This window comes from Talpa occidentalis, unplaced genomic scaffold, assembly GCF_014898055.3.
Source record: "Talpa occidentalis isolate TD23 unplaced genomic scaffold, MPIMG_talOcc4v2.1, whole genome shotgun sequence".
NCBI classification, from domain to species: Eukaryota; Metazoa; Chordata; class Mammalia; order Eulipotyphla; family Talpidae; genus Talpa; species Talpa occidentalis.
Genome location: NW_026555331.1, coordinates 38,741,172 through 38,762,349, shown reverse-complemented (window position 1 = coordinate 38,762,349; position 21,178 = coordinate 38,741,172). Strand labels below are relative to the sequence as shown.

The 21,178-nt window shown below is 35.8% G+C and overlaps 1 protein-coding gene across 2 annotated transcripts in view; it reads right to left on the bottom strand.

Moving 5' to 3' along the window:
• Positions 1-7,263: 7,263 nt before the first annotated feature.
• NBN (nibrin) overlaps positions 7,264-21,178 on the bottom strand; it is a 31,025-nt gene continuing 17,110 nt past the window's right edge. For both annotated transcript variants that reach the window (XM_037504324.2, XM_054692117.1), the window contains exons 11-16: positions 20,581-21,025; positions 15,834-15,905; positions 15,230-15,385; positions 12,112-12,225; positions 8,855-8,904; positions 7,264-7,483 (exon numbers count right to left, since the gene is read on the bottom strand). In XM_037504324.2, the coding sequence (XP_037360221.1) occupies positions 7,453-7,483; positions 8,855-8,904; positions 12,112-12,225; positions 15,230-15,385; positions 15,834-15,905; positions 20,581-21,025 (868 nt within the window). In that variant the 3' untranslated portion in view covers positions 7,264-7,452. The remainder of the gene's footprint in view (positions 7,484-8,854; positions 8,905-12,111; positions 12,226-15,229; positions 15,386-15,833; positions 15,906-20,580; positions 21,026-21,178) is intronic.

Below are 21,178 nucleotides of genomic sequence, written 5' to 3'. Positions count from 1 at the left end.
AAATCTTGGTATGTAACATTCTTCTAATAATTTAAATCAGCTTAGCTTCTAATATACAGTCTAATAATGTTGGCAAACACTTAGACAACCAGAAACCTGCCACGATATTTTTTTGGAAATTTATTCTATATTAACCACCATAACCTTAATCTTATTTGCAAATCAGTAAATTGTGAAGAGAACTACTTATCCCTCTGTGAACACTGAGTTAATTTCTATCACTGAAACTAAAATATTTGGGCATACTTGTAATAATTATATAATTTGGGCATAATGTAATGCTATTTGGGTATTGCCAGAATTATTAAAGGTTAAATTTAAAAATAGTTAAAACCTGTCTTTTCCATTCTTGAGATGATTAACTACTTTGACATATGTTCATCAGAAGTGACATAGAAGCTTATGCTATGGTTACTTACAGAATTTATATGCTCTATCTTGATTTATCTTTATTTAGGTGTTCTCTATTTTCACCAAAATCCCACAATTTTTAGGGTTAGACAAAAGTCTTAAATTCTTCATGGCAAATTGAATTTTTTAGTCTTTTTTTTTTTGTAAAATTTATTTTCTTTGGAATGTACTCATTGAAGTTTAATTCTATAATAGAATCAAAAAGTTAACTAAAATGTCAGTATTCTGCCCATCTTATTGCCATGTTCTATGCTTTCAGGATCACAATTCACCTTAAAATATAATTGTTTAGAATATATTTGCCTCTACAACTAGCTACTTCAGATGAACTGGTAAATTCTTACACTCTTGGTAACTGTCATGGTTAAGTTTAGCTTGATTTTAGAAATTTATCCAGTTTTAGTCTCTTACCTGGTAACTTTTCAATCTGATTTCATATCTATTGAAATGTACAACATCCTCTGACTGCACTTGATTGAGCACTATCTCCTTGCCTGTTCTTTTGAGCCCTGAATGAGTTGAACTGGATGTTTTTCTTTATATCACTTCTAAATTGAAAATATAAGGTGGTCATAGTTCCTAGGGAAGGGTAAAAACTATTGACATCCTCTGTATCTCAAATGTTTGCTCTTTACCCAACCAATAGTATTTTTATGATGAAAAGTGTTCACTCACACATGAAAATAAAACTAAAGTAGGGCTCTAAATAAAATTGGTGTGGATAATTTCATCTCTAGTAACCTCCCTCTTCCCTAGCTATTCCTGTGTTGCATTTAACATTAAAGCCTTTTCTCTGCTTAATGTTCCAGAATTCCAAATATTTATTTAGCATCAACTATTCAGAGAAAGAGAGAAAGTACTAAATAATTGACCAGTCATACACGATCCCTTAAGAGTCGGTTGATTCTAGCTGTTGAACCTTTAGAAAGCAGAATCCAGGTTTTAAAAATTGATACAATAAAATAGTCATAGCTCTCTGTTGCAGAAAATCTGGGAATGTGAGTTTTGTTCAGCTTTTTTTAAACTCCTAAGTTTAATCATGTAATATGTTTCCACAGAATCACATTTTCAGGATTTTTAAAAGTTAAAGGTATTTAAAATCAGTCTCTCAAAGTGAAAATTCTTCAAAATAAATCCTGGCTTTTAATGAAAACAATTTCCATTAAGTCCAAACCTCTGGAGCACTGAGGTACCCAGAATGAGGTTTAACATTGTTACAAGGCTACTTATTTTATAAAACCATTTCAGTCAAAGCAGGTCATAAAGTCTTTTAAACTATGTTAGATAAATTCCTGGGGATAGGGAAGATGGTCATGGTGCCTAAGGCTAACTTGAAAAAAGTAACCTAAAAAAAAAAATTAGATATTCTGATTTCAAATGCCTCCATCCCTTTCCCCTCCACCTAAAAAAAAAAAAAAAAAAAGGTGGGAGGGGCCTGTCCTGGTGGCCTAGGGCTTGTCTCAGTGCTATCAATGCTATAGCCTGAGTTTGATCCCTTGACAGGGAACTGACCCACATGGTGTAGCAGACCTCTGCTGTTTCTCCCCCTGCTCCCCTTAGCAGTGTATTTCTGTAAATCCACCTGTTCTGCTCCACACTCTTATCTCTGGTGAATCCACTCACCCTCCCTCCCCCACCTCTGGCCTACCACCCAGTTCTACACACACACACACACACACACACACACACACACACAAAGTATGTTTGTGAATGAGCAGGGCAAAAAAGTGATAAACTGAAAAGAACTAAAAACATTTCCATGTAAAATGTGAAGGATAGCCTCCTGATTTCAGTTGGGATGGAATAATGGGAATTGGACATACCATTCACTGACATCAGCTATTAAACATATAAAGCAATATTTTCACACAGTGGACAGCAGCCCATTTAAGATATTTAAGAGAGGAAACAACAGGTGAGCCCTAATTTCAACTTTCTATCTGAGGACAATTTCCTAAAACAGGAAGTAGAGTCATCTCTACTTGGAAGAAAACAATTCAGGGTTCCTGTTGGAATTTGTTGAATTGGATATTAAAGGACTGCAGGGTAGCAGAATCAGAAATTTGCAGTATGACTCTCAAATTTCTTTCAATTATAAACAGTACTAAGAGCAGAGATCATAACTAAGTTGAAGATGAACAGTGTTTGGAGATACACACTTCTAGAAGGCACTGGAGTTGTGTTCACCCTGAGTAGTAGCAAGATCTTGTTGAAAGCCCCAGGCATTCAATTGTGACCTCACAGAGGCCAGGCTTTGGGAATGCAGTCACTCTAAATGCATGTTAGCCTAAAATTGAGCTTCAACATGATCTCAACTGGCTCAAGCTCATTTGCCAGTAAATTATTTTAACTATTTGCTAGCATAAAACTTGACACTAATAAAATATTAGGTGTGCTGACAAAATATGTTCAAAAGTACTAAAGGAAAATGTGAACAGTGAGTCTAGATGTGAAGAATCTCAGAAAAAAATTTAAAAAAGAACAATCCACAGTTAAAAAATACATTCCGCTTAACAATATTCAACATATTGCCAGAGAAACAGCCAGTGAACTTAAGGACAGGTTAATAGAAACTATTAAAGCATAAATTGAAGCACAGTTTAAAAAAACAATCATAGGATAAATAACAAATGCTCTAACATGAATAGTTTGAAGCCAGATGGAGAGAAAAACAGCAGAAAAGTATATTTGGAGCTGTTGAAAATATTCAAAATTTGATTTAAAAAATAAAACACAACTACAGATCTGAGACTCAAACTGCAAACAGGATAAATACAAAGGAAACCACATCGAAGCACTATTGAAAGCTACTGAACAAAGGTGAGAAAATTCTGAATCAGAATATGAAAGTGGACACATTAACAGCGAACAATGATTTGAGTAACTGACCAGAGAATGCAATCAAGACAGTGGGCATTGTTTTTAATGGGCAGAAGAAAAATAACTAAAACTAAAACTATATCCGATGAAACAACCCTTTAAAACAAAGATGAAATAAAGACTTTTTTTTAAGGTAAATGAAAGCTGAGAAAATTTGTTACCAGAAGACCTGCCCTACAAGAAATGTTAAAGGTAGTTCACATTTTGAGGCACATGATACCTGATGAAAACATACATCTACATGAAAGAAAAAAGTGCTAGAAATGATTTTCTAATTTCTTATTTTACAGCCACTTGAAGGCCTCCTTGGTAGCCTAGGGGTTAAGTCTCAGAGCTATCACTGCCATGGCCTGAGTTTGATCCCTCACCAGGGAGCTAACCCACATACAGTGCAACAGACCTCTCCTGTCTTGCCCGCTGCTCCCCTCAGCAGTGTATTTTAGTAAATCCACCTGTTCTGCTTCCCACTCTGTCTCTGGCGAATTCTCTCACCCTCCCCCTACACGCCAGTTCTGGCCTACACCCCAGTTCTTTTATGCATAAATAAATAAATCTTAAAAAATAAAAAATAAATAAGTCATTTGACTTTTGAAAGGTAGATAGCAATGTTTAACCAGAAACTATTTAAAATAAAATTGAAAAACCAAGATTTAGACTATGTATAATTATAGCACAAAAGGAATACTGAAAATATACACTTATGAGATGTGTATATTATACAAGTAATATGTTATTAAGATAGAAGCAATAAGAATGTCCTTACAGCAAATATTAAACAAATATAAAAGGTGTAACTAAAAAGGCTAAAAAATAGTATTAATTAACCCCAAAGAAGGTAGAAGATAAGGAGTCAACAGATGAGGAAAAAAAGCACGATGTAAGACTTCAAACCAGTCATACCAACAACTATACACCATATAAATGGATTAAACACCAATTTAAAATCATACATGACCACACTGAATGAAAAGCTTCAACAATATTTTGTTTACAAGAGACTCCTGAAAACGGGCCTCCCTGGTGGCGCAGCAGGTTGAGCACAGTGCTGTGAAGCTGTCTGTCACCTCTAGCATGGATTTGATTCCTGTCCGGCTGGGGAGATACCCACATGGCGCGGCAGACATCTCCTATCGTGCCCACTGCACATGGAACAATTCCCTCTGGGGGAAAAAAAAATCTTGAAACTAGCTGAGCAAATCCTAAACTACGGGTGACTGAGAAAAAACTAACAAAAAAATCTCTCGTTGAAAAGGGTAGCAAAGGGCCTCACCGGTGGCGCAGCGGTTGAGCGCTGGGTTGCGAAGCTGCCCGCGGCCTCTGCGGCGCCGGTTCGATCCCCGGCTGCTCCCCGGCCACCAGAGGAGGGTCCCACATGGCGTGCAGACCTCTCCTGCCGCCCGCTGCTCCCCTCAGCAGTGTACTTCGGTCCTTCTGCCTGCTCTGCTCCCCGCTCTGGCTCTGGTGAATTCTCTCACCCTCCCGCGCTTCTGACTGTACCCAGTGCATGTATAAACAAAACAAACAAACAAACCAGCAAACAAATAAATAAAGCATGCCTCTATTAAAAAAAAAAAAAAAAAAAAAAAAAAAAGAAAAGGGTAGCAAAGACTGAGACTCACTCCATAATCCCCACCTTCAGTAAAGAAATATCCAGAAGGAATTGCCAAATGCTCTCTGAAGAGTGAAGGATTTGGATCCAACATCTAGAGTCCCAACTTTTAAGACTTCTACCTGAGCAACAGACCCCCCACCCACCCGCAAGCCCTAACCTCTGAAAGCCAACAGCATTAGTGTGTGAGGAGACCCACAGGAAGAGTAGACAGTTTTAAACTGGCTTAGACTCACTGTGGCAATCACCCAGGGCTCAGTAGACAGCAGACAAAAATGCCCATCTCCCCCTCAGTCTTTCCCTGAAATTCTGTTTACATCTTTAAAAAGTGATTGGGCAATATCTATAAGAAAGTGAAAATCATAATCAACAAACAACTATGAACCAGAGACACTTTATGAGGGGAGGGAGGCAGGGGGGAGGGATTGGGGTCAAAATAAAGGGGTTGCAATTGTTTGGGGAATATAAAAATAAAAAAAATTAAAATTAAAAAAAAGTGATTGGGATACATTTTACTGACTGCTGTTGTGGAGGTGGCATTTTCACCCTTGCAATAACAAAATAGCAATGTGTGAAGAAAAAAAAGAAAAGCTGCTGCCTGAGTTTCAGGTTCTGAATTTTGCTCACATCTGGGGGCAGACTGAGATCCTCTCCAGAGACCAGATTGTGCCACCTTTGCATTCTCTCTCTGCCCTGCTCCAATTTGTTTCCCCAAAAGGAATTTGTGCACCTGGCACCCTGGTTGCAGTTGCCAGCCAGATGACACACCCTTTCATATTCTGGCTCTGATGGACAGCAGCACCAGTATTGGTGGGTTTGATAGGTCTATAGCAAACAAAGTCCCCAGCCAGCTATCCCCACCAGGGCTCAAAGTAGTGGCAGACAGAAAAACACATCTTCCACTTTTCCCTTACAGAGGCCTGTTTGCATATTTTAAAAGCTGCGGTCTGAAAGTCAAGCTTTTAATTTAGCTCCAACCAGGGATAGACTGCATCCTCCCTTGAAGACTAGGGAAGCCAGCAGACACTAATTCTGCAGTCTCCCAATCCAAATCACCAGTATCTCCCTGACAGCTGTGGACACATCTGGAGCCCCAGCTATTGCAGCTGCCACCCAGCAGACACTCCTTGGCAGCCTGGCTCACCTGGCTCAATGCGGCTTGTGTTCCTGTGCCCCACAAATAGAAGCAAAGAAGAAACAGTTTTTATCAGGCTAGTCTCCCAGGTTTCCGTGCAGGAGAAACAGAGAGAAATGTCCAGTTCACATTACCAGGAAGAAATGAATACTTTGCATACTTTAAAAGCTGCTGCCTGAGGCACCAGCTTCCAATCAGCCTACATCTTTCCCATTAGGACTCTGAAGTAGCATACCCTGAACTATGGAAGCCACTAAGAACAAAGATGGTACCTCAGATAATCACAAAGATTTCAAATATACCCAGAGGGCCTAGCTGATGTTTCCTCTCCTACACTAGACCACTCCTAGTGGAGAGATGACTGGCAGGGTTAGCTGTTATCTACTGCATTGGAATCAAAGGGTCTTGTGCTGTCTCAACCTAAAAGGCAAGGCTCCTTAGGGTGGAAGAACCCACGTGAGCCCTGGAAGCTTTCAGTTAGAATAAAAGGCTTGATCTATTTCATAGGACATAACGCATCAGTCCTTAATTTGATAAAAAGATGTAAACATTATTCTAATGTACAACAGTTGTCTATATTAACGAAATTTCTTACCATCTCTCTCTAAGGTAGAAAGAACACAATCTTAACTATTTTATTTCTCTTTACATAGGATAATAGGAGCCTAAGAAGCTCAAAATAAATGTACATCCATCTCACAAAGATCACCAAATATGTCTTCCCATTTTAGTGAGATCTACAAACTTGATGGAATAGCCCATATTGGTTTTAGTTTCTAGTACTAGAATAAATATGTGGGTGAAATCTTTACTACTGAATTCCACTTCATTTGGGTCACTTCAGGTCTGAGAAGACTACAGCATAAAAAGTTAAAAATATATATATTCTTATGTCTTATGACCCACTGATTTCATTCCATGAGAAAATGCCAGTGCAGAACAGTGTAGATGTTACACTATCATTTTTGTAGGAAATTACTGAAAAATGATATGCAAACAAAGTTAAACAGGCATTAAAAACTTTAGACTCATAAGAAATGAGTCATTCATAATATCATGAATCCCTTCATGAATATCATGAGGGGAAATAAATAAATAGCTAAGGCAGTAATGGAAAAGACTTTTTCTTCTTTGCCCTTTTATACTTTCAAAATTTTCAGCTGTCACTGTATCATTTGTAAATAAAAACATTTAAAAATAAATAAAAAGCTCTAAGAGTTGTAATGACAATGACTTGAAAACAGAAAATGTAACTGTTGCAAACCAAAGTGTGGAATTTTGTGCATTTTATTTAACAAACTTAGGCCACAAAATATTTGTAACTTCAATCTTCTAAACTTCTATGCATGTAATCTCAGGAAAAACTTGAAGTGTATGATAAGAAATGTTTTTGATGGCTTCTTTATGAAATCTTCAGTTATCTTCTCCTTTTCACATTAGGATTATATCTGCAAAGAAAGAAATGGACATAAATGATATCTAGATAAATGAGTCACACTTGGCAAAAAAAATGAAAATGTCAATTTTATCTTTAGGGTCAAGCACTGACATTTTTACTTTCATTTATCCTTTTTATCTTACTTTGCTGAGTATTATGAAAAATAACATCAACAACAAAGTAAATCCTGTAAAGCATTATATAATAAAGAAAAGCAATTATTTATGTTTTCCCTTTTGATCTTGATTTTCTTTTTTAAAAAAAAATTTTATTTTATATAATTCTTACATCATTTTTCATTTTTGCACAATGTATGCATTTTCCTTTTGGTTATATTCCCCATACAATTGCACCCCCCCTTATTTTGATCCTAGTCCTTCTTCTCCCTGGACCTCCCTCCTTCCCACCCCACAGTTTGTCTCTGGTTTATAGTTGCTTATTGATTTTGACTTTTACTTTGTATTAATTAGTCAAAAAGCAATAATTTAAAAAGAAGTATGTTTATTTTTTTTTCCAGTATGGCTTCAAAAAATTAAAGTATACCATTTGCACAAGAAGAGCATAATAAAATTAAAATATAATTACTTTTACAAAATTATCACTTACAGCAATTAAACACAGCTGGGCAACCACATACTCTCATTTGATTGCTTTATGAAAATTCAGTACCATTTGTCAACACTTTACCAGAGATTCAAACTGTCAACCATCAAACTGGAGAATGAAGAACTGGCTGTAACAGAGACTCAAAAAATATAATACTTCTTGGTTCTGCCTTTAATTAAATTTGGGAAAATGTTATTCTCCTCTAGCCATAACTTACCTATAATATCATGGTTTATGAGAATATGAAATTATTATATTATTATGCGGAAAATATGGAAATCAGAATTAAATTGTAATCATTCAATATAACTCCTTTAAACCTCTCACAAAAACCTGTTTTGAATCTCTAATCTGGCTTCTTGTTTTTATGCATGTGCCGATGAAAACTAATGGTCCGATATTTTACTTGACTTAGATCAAAAATCATTCATTCATAATTCTATGCAGAGTTAAAAAATCTCAAATATTTATAAGCCAAATTTACCCAGTTCAGGAACATTTTTGCTGAATGTCCCATATAAATTTTAAATATCTTATGATATAGTCCAACTAAATCAATCCCAAACCATACAGCTATATCCAGCCAACCCAATTAAAAGGTGCTCAAGTAGTAAAATACAGACATATATTAAAAACAAAACATCGTTAAGTGAGGTAACTATGTTTATTTCTAATCACAGGAGAAAGAAATATTTACTTTATAATTTGTTAAGAATAAAACTAAATTTTATATACATCTCTCAAAAATTCAGAAAAAGCTGAAATTAAACTTTACCTAAAGAGATCATCAGCAAGAGACTCTTCTTTTGCATGTTGATTTTGCACCTGTCAAAATTAACATAATTTCAACCATTTGCTCAATGATGAATATGTAAGTTAATGCCCCACTATATATGTGGCAGTCACAGTGATCTTTGAGATTTCCAGATCCAGGAGGTCATAAAGTCTATGAGTCCTTGCCTTTATGAAACCTCACCCACTCAAGATATCTTTGTCATTTCACTTCCAGTCAAGATTATTGCAAAAGCACTCTAATTAAACCACTTTTTCCAGCCAATATCCTCTCAAAGGCAACCAACTTAAACACTGCTGGCTTGTTGACTTTTTTAAAACATTCTTTTTCATGCAGAGCCTTTTTACTAAATGAAATTCCAATGCTTTTAGAGTTTAGACCACAGCCGACGGGGTGGGGGCAATGTTTATACCCCTTACCAGAACAGCTCTACTGGTGAAGTGGTTCTTAACAGAACTAAATCATGGCTCAGAAGCTGTTGCTGCATCACCTCACCCATAAAGTAATTTTAAAAACAAACTCACCAAACTCCTAAAGCTCCTTTGAGAGTTAAGACCAATAAAAACCCCTCTTTGTGGGTGTGTCTTCCTGAAGTCCAACTATGATCCTACCATTCAAAACCCGTTAGTGACTTCTCCCATCTACCAAAGAAACACAAACTCTTGCGTCTGACTCTAAAAATGGGAAAAGTCTCTTAATAATCTGATTCCATTCTACTTTCTCACTCTGCCCATAAATTTATCTCCATTTTCTTTTTTTCCCACATCTGACTATCTTTCAAGGTGGATTCACCCAGGACCTACGATGCATCAAGGAACATGTTCTTGACATCTTTAACAAAGATTTCTGACCCTCTTAATTAAAAAAAAAGTATATATAAAAAATTCCCACAAAACCTAGGCTACATAACTATTGGGGGTCCTTATAGGTTTCTACCTTCTATTACAATTACTTATTATCACATCTTCACTAATGACTCTAAGTTCCTTGACTCTATTTTTATTAATAATTTAATTTACATTTGTGCTCTTCAAGATACTATCTTAAACAGTTTTTAAAAAATATAATTTAATCTTCATATATTATTTTTATTAAAGCCCTATCCTAGTTTTAACCAGTAAGTGAATAGAGACTTAGGTTAAATAACTGGCAGAAGAGCTAAAGCTAGACAAACTAGGATTTGACTGGATCTAACTGAACAAGAGCACCAGTTATTAGCTGGCTATCTCACTGCTTCAGAGTCTTTTGAAGGGCTTAGAGGAAAGACTTGTAGAGATTCAAATTTATAGAATGATTTTATACTTATACAGTGAATGTAAAAATGAAACTATATCATTTCTTTTTGTAATTTTTAATAGGTATAGCACAACATGATTTCATATGCCAACTGTAAAAGAGCTGCTGGTATCGTTTTCCTTGATATTGTTAGATGCTTCCAGGCAGGGAATACTAATTTTCAGGTACAAAGATAACAAAGAAAAAACATTTTCATTTTGGTAAAAACATTAAGTAAAATAGTATTGAGAAACAGAAAGCCTTGTATAAATGGCATTTTTCAAGGCTTTGGAGAACTACATCTCACAGTGATTTTCTTAACAACTACTTTTTAAAATAATCTTTCTAGCAATTTTTGGATTAGAAAAGAAATTTTAAAAATAAATTGCTAAAGACTACATTAAGCCCACAAATAAAGCAAAAGAAAGATCCCTGAAAGGTTACTGTGTGCCAATGCCACCTTTTGCCCTGCCCTGTGGGTATCTGAAAACAGTAAAAAAACCTAGATTCTGTTTTGATGTCTGCATGGGGGATGAATGATATGAAAGAAAATCTAAGATGGGGAATCTAATAAAACACCCCAGCACTAAACCCTATGACACAAAAGAAGACAGCAAAGAAATGTGCTTATTTTGACACTGGCACAGGATGAAGGAATGAGATTAAAAATCTCACTTAAAGTTTTAATGTCAAGCTGGCTCTCACTCAAGTTTCTAGTCCAAATATATATTAACTACCTGGGTGATTAAAAAAAAAAAAAAAGAAATCACAAGATGAAATTAAAGTGATCTCATATTGGTAGGACAAAACTACCAAAGATAAACATATATTATATGGAGGAAATAAACCTGAACTAATGACTCAAGGATTTTCCACAGATGAAGTTCTAAGGAAAAGGAGAGGTTTACATTCAATGATCACAAGACATATACTTGGAAATAAGGTACCATAAGAGAAAACGAAAAGAAACAGATTGACAAAGACTTTAGGTATTGGTACTATTAGACAAAGAACACAAAAGAAGAACTTAAAAACATTAGCAAGGAACAGAAGATTTAGAAAAGAATGAACAACCTTCCAGAAATAAAATAAAAATAAAATAAATAAAATAAAATAAAAATACACTAGGTTCAATTAAAACTCAATGGATGGGTAGAATGCCAACCAGATAGAACACTGAAAGACAATGTGGAAAAGAAAGTGAGCTTACATCAAATGGGAGTTAGAGCAGAAAGCAGAGAAAATAAGAAAAGGATAATATTCAAGAAAATAATGAGTAAGATATTCTAAGAAATGTTGAACAATTCCCAGATTTAGAAAATCCATTCATATACAATGTAATTGATATATTTTTAATAGCCTCTATATGAATGTATGACCATCCTTTTAATCAGTTTCCTTTTAAATTTTTTTTTAAGATTTATTTATTTATGCATACAAGAGCAAGGGTACAGGCCAGAGGTGGTGGGGGGTGGGGTGGTGAAAGGATTCACCAGAGACAGAGCAGGGAACAGAACAGGCAGATCAATGGAAGTACACTGCTGAGGGGAGCAGCAAGAGAGGTCTGCTGCGCCATGTGGGTTGTTCCCTGGCTGGCCGGAGATAGAACTGGTGCTGAAGAGGCTGTGGACAGCTTCACAGGCTGCCTCTTAACCCTTTGTGCCACCAGGCAGGACCCAGTTTCCTTTTAAATTTTTATAGGCTAAATTTTTTTCTCCTTTTTTTGTTAGATGTAAACTTAATTCATTTGCTTAAAGTCCCACTTTTCTAACAAATTTAGAAGTCCCTTAAAGAAGTGTCATGGAAAGGCACAAATTAATCTTAATGCTTTGTAATTCAGGAATTTTCCTGAATAAATAATCCTAAATCATTTAAGTTTGATTTTATGAAGAATTTGCTCCAAGGGAAACACAAGGGCCCAAAATACAAATCAAACAAGTTACCTGGGCTCCCTTTCTACTGACCTCCATTTCCTGCCTTAACCAGTCTTCTAACTCTGCATTCTTCCGAGTATGATGCGCTATTAGATCTGATCCTCCAATGATGTGTGGAAGTTTTCCTGCTCCAGGAAATGCGACCTATTAAATACAAAAGTAGTACGGTAAAATGTATTAACAAATTAAAAAAAAATAATTTTTAAAAGTTTTTTAAAAAGTAAATATTATAAATCACATATAACTAAGTGCCAAAGACATTTATTTCTGACAAATGAAAGAGAGAGAAGTAATTAACTATGCTAGACTCATAAAGGTTTTACCCTAATATTATTATTTATTTCTCCTATTTAATACTCTGAGCTTCCTCTTAGGCCAGACTATCTTCTCCTTAGTAAACGAACTTAGGACAGTATGTGTAAGAGGCTTCTAAGGCTGTGAGTGATGGCTTTTGTCCTGGATGTACCTTCCCTGTTCCATATGTAATTCAAGTTACAGCTTCTCAGATTACAAACTATTCTGTGTTTTTGCCCTAAACTTTGCTAGCTATTACTATAACTGGATTTAGAAATAGCACTAGGATTCATATACTAAAAAGAATTTTGGATTTTTAATTTGGAGTTTTTATTAAGAAATGGTCTTAGCACATCATCTAACAATTAAAACAGCACATACACTAATTTATATTCTGTTCTAAGGATTTCGAAGTTTAAGCTTTTTATAAGTACTCATAAAAACTAAAGTCTTCAAAACTTTCCAGGTTATAGATCCCCAGCAAGAGATGATAGAGATGGAAATAGTTCATCCTATTTTTTTTAAAGATTTATTTACTTGGGCCTCCCTGGTGGCGCAAGGAGTTAAGACGCAACCTATGAAGCTGTCCACAGCCTCTGCAGCATGAGTTTGATCCCCTGGCCGGCCAGGAGGCAGCCACATGGCGAGGCAGATCTCTCCTAGCTCGCCAGCTGCTCCATCAACAATATACAGGCAGGTCCACCTGCCTGTTCTGCTCCCCACTCTGTCTCTGGTCAATCCTCTCGCTGCCCCCGCACCTCTGGTCTACACCCCAGTTTTTGTATGCATTAAGTAAATAAGTCTTTTTTTTTAAAAAAAAGATTTATTTATTCATGTATACAAGAGCTGGAGTACAGGCCAGAGGTGTGAGGCGACAGGATTTACTAGAGACAGAGTGGGGAACAGAACAGGCGGAAAGACTTATTTACTTAATGCATACAAGAACTGGGGAAGAAAGATTTATTTATTTATGCATACAAGAGCTGGAGTACAGGCCAGATCTGCTGAAATACACTGCTGAGGGGAGCAGTGGGTGAGACATGAGAGGCCTGCTGTGCCAGGTGGGTAAGCTCTCTTGCCGGGGATAGAACTCAGGCTGCAGCGGCTGGTGATAGCTTGATAGTGCTGTGACTTAAGCCCTGAACCATCAGGGAGGCCCAATAGTTCATACCTTTAATTAATTTTTTTTTTTTACAAATTATGTTTGTTGAGATAACATAGGTTTATATTAACTGAAACTTTAGCTGTTTACAAATAAAGTGCTAAAAAGTGCTATGTAGAAATGCATACAAAGCAAACTGCTAATATTTAAAGAGTAAGCAAAAAGCCTTAATATTTATGAGATATATTTTTATGCGATATACTTAAAAAATTTTAGTATATGAAATTTTATTGAACTGTCAATGATTTGGATATTTTATAAAGAAAAACACAAATTCTTCAATTAAATTCAATTAAACATTTTTCATACTCATTGTGATTTGAATTTCTTTCATGGTCTAAAAAATTCATTGGCGAAGGATATCAACATTTTTAGGGTTTTTGATATTTTTCAAACTACTTTCAAAAAGTTTGTATTATATTTCTTTACCATTCCTGATAACTTCATTAGTGAGAAAAAAAATAGCAAGTCTTTTGAATTGTGACTTTAATAATAAGATTTTGTAATATAGTATTGAACATGAAGTAACCAGTGTTCTATAAGCTACAGTTATGGGGTGAGAAAGAGTAAATGGGTGCTACATAAGTGGGAGATATTTCCATTTTCTACTCTTAGAAGAGATTCTTCCAATAAATGGAGTTTAGAACGCCCTTTAGACACTATCACAGTAGGAAGAAAACACGTAATTTAAGTGAGGAAAATTAATAGTAAATGTTCACATTTGAGAGAAAAGGCCATCACACCTTATAGTCACAGAAAAATCATACAGATCATGTTCTAGAGCAGTCTTCCACAGAAATTACTTTTGTAAAAAATTCTACACTGGGCCTCCCCGGTAGCGCAGCGGTTGAACACTGGGTTGTGAAGCTGCCCGCAGCCTCTGCAGCGCCGGTTCGATCCCCGGCCACCGGGCGAGGGTCCCACATGGCGCGCAGACCTCTCCTGCCGCCTGCTGCTCCCCTCAGCAGTGTACTTCGTCAGTCTGCCTGTTCTGCTCTCCACTCTGGCTCTGGTGAATTCTCTCACCCTCCCGTGCGTCTGACTATACCCAGTGCTTGTATAAATAAATAAATAAATAAATCTTACAAAAAGAAAATTCTATACTATGATCAAATGCATAAGCAAAGTTTATAGCAGTCAGTAGCAGGTCTGGAGGAAGAAGCAAATATTACAGAATAGACAACAAAAAACAGACTGTGTCCCACTGACAAATACCAGTTCCCTAATGAGGAGGAACTCAGATCTGACATACATGTTTACATTGTTTTTTCTATATACATGATATAATACAATGCATATAGTTTTCATTGTTGAATAAGCTTAGTTATACAATCAACTCTCTTCAAATGAAGTCCTGAGTTAAAGAACCATTTGGATAGTCACAGATTGGTATTAGAACTGGAAGTATCCTATCAAAACAAGCAAAAGCCTGCAGCTTAATGTGAGGAAAACCGGGTAAGCATCACCCTTTAATAATTCAGTTTTAATGAAGATTCTTTCATTCCAGGTGTTCCATGTATTCTTAACTGACCTCATGTCCTTCCGAGATTATTTTTTAAACTGTTTTAAGCAGAGGAGATAGCATCAGTTTTCTACATAAACTGCTTTTATTACTATTTAGCACCACTAGGTTTTCTAAAAAACACTCCAAATACTGCCCTCTTGTGATATTTCAGTAAAAGCAATACTTACCTTTTTGAATTTCTTAAAATTCTTTAGTTGACCATAATCTTTGTTTACACTGGATACACTGCTGGAGTTAGAGTTACGAACCACCAGAGATCTAAATTCAGTCAGTAATACCTTCTTTGGAAGCATCTCATCATCCTCTTGAAGATTGTCATTATTCTTAAGTGGGGTTAAGATGGACAGTTAAGAAGAAATAAGAAGGAAAGGAAAATTACTTGTCACTTAAGGGTCTATAGAAAGAAATCAAATACTTGAAAAAATAGTAAAAAAGGTTAATTTCTGGTACCTGAACTTCATATTTGGAATCAAATCAGACATATTTCAAAACCAGGAAATTATTCAAGTCCTCTCTAACTTTAGAAGCAATTATTACATATTCATCTATGGAGAAGCAAGAGAATTCCACATATTCATCTATGGAGAGCAGGGAATAACACTCAGTTTCTCTCCATACTCTTTTTTTATTATATCATGGTTATAATATGATTTATCTACTTCCAGAAGAGTCACAATAGTGGAATAGACCAATAATATAAACATTTTAATCCTAAGAATATAATAATAAAATGTTGAAATCTTTGTAAAAATTAAATAAAAATTTCCTCACAGATAATTCTTCTTTAGCTGACCATAATGATTCTTCCTTGATCTCACCTTTCTTCCCAATTTCACTTTCTTCCTAAAGAAAAAAATATTGGCATAGGAGTTACAAAATGATAGCTTTCTGAAAACCTCAAGATAGTCTTGAATAAGTTATTTGACTTTCAATATCTTTCCTAAAGACATATGAATTGAGAATAGAAATATATATATAGAAAAAGACATTGTAGTGTAAATTTTATGAGCAAAGACTAGAAGCAATCTAAGTTAATATAAATTATACATTAAGGAATATTTAAAAATGAGGGTCATAAAGTAAATAAATAAAAAATGCTTTTAAAATTGCATCAGCAGTCGATTCCAAGTTTGCAAAATATGATTTAAAAAAGATAGCAGAATATTAACCATGATTATCTGCAGGTGGCAGATTTTTATATATATATGATTATGCAGATGTAGATTATCCACAAATTGTTACTATGTTTTCATGTTTCTACATAATCATGTAGAAACATATTATATTACAGTCAACTATAAAAGTACTTTAATAGGATGCCATCTTAAGTTTAGAGTTAAATTTTTAATCACCCTAATTTAGGAAGAAAAAAGTTAATCATTCAATACATTTATCTGCAATAAACTGAAGACTGCCTTCTGCAGAATCATGCTATCCTTCACTTCATATACCCAGACCATGCTCTAGATAAAAGTATGTTGCATGGATGACTTCCTAATATTTTCATTAAAAACTAGACCTCCCTGGTGGTGCAAGGGGTTAAGATGAAGCCTGTGAAGCTGTCTGCAGCCTCTGCAGCAGGAGTTCGATCCCCAGCTGGCCAAGGAGCAACCCACATGGTGCAACCTCTCCTGACTCGCTTCACTGCGGTGTACTCCCCTCAGCAGTGTACTTTGGTCAATTTGCCTGTTTTGTCCCCCACTCTGTCTCTGGTGAATCCTCTCACCCCCAGCACCTCTGGCTTGTACCCGAGCTCTTGTATGCATAAATAAATAAATATTTAAAAAAAATAAAAACTATAATGCTTTTGGATACGTAGAGGACATGTGGTTTTACATCAGATTTTCTTTCAATAATTCTAATAAAAAATTCACATTTTTTTTAAAGGTTAAAAAGAGCAGAAAACAAAATATACCTAGTGCATAATTGGGGGCTAAGAGAATTAATGTTTCTATTTCTCAAAAGTAAGATTAAAAATTCACATTTCAAGGGCCTCCCCTGGTGGAGCAGTGGTTGAGCGCTGGGCTGCGAAGCTGCCTACAGCCTCTGCAGCGCCAGTTCGATCCCCAGCCACCGGCAAGGGTCCTACATGGCGCGCAGACCTCTCCTGCCATGCCCACTGCTCCCCTCAGCAGTGTATTTCGTCCGTCTGCCTGTTCTGTTCCCTGCTCTGGCTCTGGTGAATTCTCTCACCCTCCCACGCTTTTGACTGTACTCAGTACTTGTATAAATAAACAAATAAATCTTTAAAAAAAATAAATCACATTTCAAGCCCACCATTGACCTTTTTACTTAGGCTGAGCACTTTATCATCCACTGGAAAGTTTTATCGCAATCTGAACATTTTTACTTCCCTGCATCTTCTTATCCTACTCTATTTCCTCAAACTTGCTCATCCTCTTGAGCAAGTTGTTATTTCTTATCTCAGAGAATTGTACTACATCCTACCCAGATACTTTGGTATTATCTTATACTCTTTCCTCTCTCTCATATTGGTTTTTCACCAAAACCTGAAGAGTTTAGCTCCTACGGGTCTACTGAATTTACTCTGACAGCCTTTCATGGTAGCATGTCCAATCCCTACAATAACTGAATGAATGAATGACACTCTGAGAAAGCTGACAAAAGGAATGGCCCAAAGGACAGGACAGGCCTGTGTTTCTGTCCCAGTTGTCAAACTCTAACTTAATGACATTGCAAGTCACTTAACACCTACTGTCAGTTTCCTAATTGGCTCAATGGACATAGAACTCAGGGTGGCTCTAACGAAATGATGCTATTCAGTTAGTGGCAGCTACGACTACAGAGTTTTGGAAGATGCTATAGTTTTAAAAGACGCGGAAGCCTTAATTTAAGATAGGAGAGTAGAATAGGGGTGAGGAAAGATACTCTGTAGACACTCTGGATACTGTTGAGAAACATGTTAACAAGGATGGCAAGTCATATATGCATTTTATGAAGACTTGGGAGGTTAAAAGTAAGGCCAAGGGCCTCCCTGGCGATGCAAGGGGTTAAGATCCAACTTATGAAACTGTCGGCAGCCACTGCAGCACAAGTTCGATCCCCCTCCAGGGAGCAGCCCATATGGCGCAGCAGACCTCTCCTGACTCCCGCTGCTCCCCTCAGCAGTGTACTTCGGTTAATCTGCCTGTTCTGTTCCCCACTCTGTCTCAGGTGAATCCTCTCACTCCCCACCTCTGGCCTGTACCCCAGCTCTTGTATGCATAAATAAATAAATCTTAAAAAAAAAAAAAAGTAAGGCCAAGACTGAGGGACAAATGTAATTTTTATAAGGATGAACTCTTAGCAGGAATATCTAGCTAATATTTCAGTTCACAGAAAATCCTGTAGAGATGTTATAACCTATATTTAAATTCCTAAGTAGAAAAATGGCATCTACCATAAACATATTTTAGGAATTGCTTTTCTGAAATACAGCCAAGGAATCCAAGGTCAAAAGAGTTATCACAATTTTACCTTCTTAAAATTGTAAATATTTTTATATAAAAGGACTAATTTTTTTCCCTGATGATCTCTTTTGCAGCTAGAAAAAAATAAGTATAATCCATGAAGATCCACTAGAACTTTTAGACAATTCTTAAAATGATAATAATGAAAGACTTAAAAATAACCTCACATTGTCTGAGTAAGGCTGACAAATTGTATCATGTCAATTTCCTGTAGTGATCTTAGACAGTAGAAACTCAAGACATTACAATTAGGACAACTTGGGTGAAGTGTGTATATGGTATCACTATGTAAAATTTCTTACAACTGCATGAAAATCAACAATTATCTCAGAATAAAAAGTTTAAATAATTATTTTACATTGAAAATAAAAATATTTTTGTAACAAATTTTTCAATATAAAAAGTTTGGTGCTAGAATAAAGTAATTTAACTTTTGGAATATCCAAAAGTTTGTGATACCACAAACTACAATTCATTCTTGGAAAGTCTACTGCAATGTAATTATTTTGTGCTGTATTTTTATGCAGAATTCAGAATCAGAGGAATAAGGTTAGAAGAAATTATACTATAGAATTATAAAACATAATAAAATAATCCTATTCCCTGATACCATTATTTAGACTATAAAACTTAGCTGTTAAAATTGTTAAAAACAGCAAAAAAGGAATGCTTAAATACTTATAATGAGGGAAATTTCTGGGAAGAAAATTAGAGTACTGAACCAGGATCTCTGGGGGTTTAGTGTAGTTGCCATAGTTGTTAAAAGTTTACCATATGATTCTGATGCAGCTGGTCCACAGGAGGGCACTTAGGGCTCTCATAAGAATTAAGAAACAAGTTCCTCATATGAAAATGACAAAATATAGGCTAAATAGACATATATTTTGTTTTTTTCAATAGTACTTATAGATTTAGGTAGTGCTTAATACACACTATATTTTCAACAAACCCTTATATGGAATCACTATACTCTCTAATCACTTAATCTTTATCCTTTTTCTTGGTCTTGTTTATAGGAGGGCTGACAATAAGCAAGAACAAGAATGGACCTATGTGGAGGTCAGAATATTAAATTTTGACTTCGTAAGGTCTATGTACTCACCTAATAAACTAGTTTACGGATAGCAGCACGTTACTGATCCATAAAATAGGAAAGGACTTTTATGACCAAATTATGCACATTTTGTCTTAAAAATTGATCTAGTAGCTACTTTGCCTTAGTAACTCTCACCTTTCCATGCCTGTTTACTCTATTAAGGGATCTCCTATACTTACCATCATGGCCAAATGCCTGCTGAAATAGCAATAGCCTAATCTAGAAATCTGTTAAAGCAGAAATGAGTAACAGTTTTATTTGTTGTCATTATTATATACAGCCATGTGTCATTTAAATTAATGATGGGGCCTCCCCTGGGTGCAGCAGTTGAGCGCTGGGCTGTGAAGCTGCCCGCAGCCTCTGCAGCGCCGGTTCAATCCCCGGCCACCAGCGAGGGTCCCACATGGCGCAACAGACCTCTTCTGCTGGCCCGCTGCTCCCCTCAGCAGTGTATTTCGTCAGTCTGCCTGTTCTGTTTCCCGCTCTGGCTCTAATGAATTCTCTCACCCTCCCGTGCTTCTGACTGTATCCAGTGCTTGCATAAATAAATCTTTAAAAATTAATTAATTAATTAATTAATTAATTAATGACGGGGATACATTCTGAGAAAAGCATTGTTAGGTGACTTCCTCTTTCTGTGACTGCAACGCTAACAGTGGTTTTGTATGCTATGAGGCAACTATGAATAAAACAACACAATATTAAATCGAACAGAAGGAAAAATGATGCTATCAAGAGACACAGTAAACATGAGATGAGGCTGCTGCTGGTGTAAAACACTCCCAAGTAGTTATGGCTGTGACATCACTAGACAATAGGAATACTGAGACCACCACGGCATATGCAGTCAGATACTGACTGAAACATCATTATGACTGTACTATCAAAGAAAATCACTGAATTTTTTAACATTAACCTTATATATCAACAAATTCTTATACCTGTTACTTACAGATATTTTGTTATTTTCCAGTGTTGCTTCATCATTAAAAGTGCCATTTGTTTTTATATCCAATCTTGGTCTTTTTTTAATATTGGCATTTTCCTCTTGTTTTTGAACATTCACTTGAATTTCTAATTCTGGTTTCATGTTCTTGAATAACTGTTTTAATACTTCATCCTCTATGTCTAAATCATCCCTATCTCTTCTTTTTTCTGATCTTAGCTTTTCAGTAGATAGAGATTTACTGGCAGAATTTTTCACAGAGGATTCAACATCTATCTCTGTAAATAAGTTATCTGAGTTTATGTCCACTGGCTCTTTCTGATATAAATGCTGTTCCTTATTATTCCATACTGAGGGTGTTATAGGTTGTGTTTGTTCTAAGAGAGAACAAGACATTTCTATTCTTGCTAATTTAGATGAAGAATTTCTTTGATTTTCTTCTTCCCTTTCCCTTAGATTTAAAAAAAGGAGAAAACAGAAAGTAAGAAAATGAACATAGCTAAATTGTTCAATTTGGCAATATCCACCCTTCTCCCATTTAATTTGTAATATTCTTGTTTCTATTAATTAGCAATATCATTGGCAATCAACATGTAAGCATTTG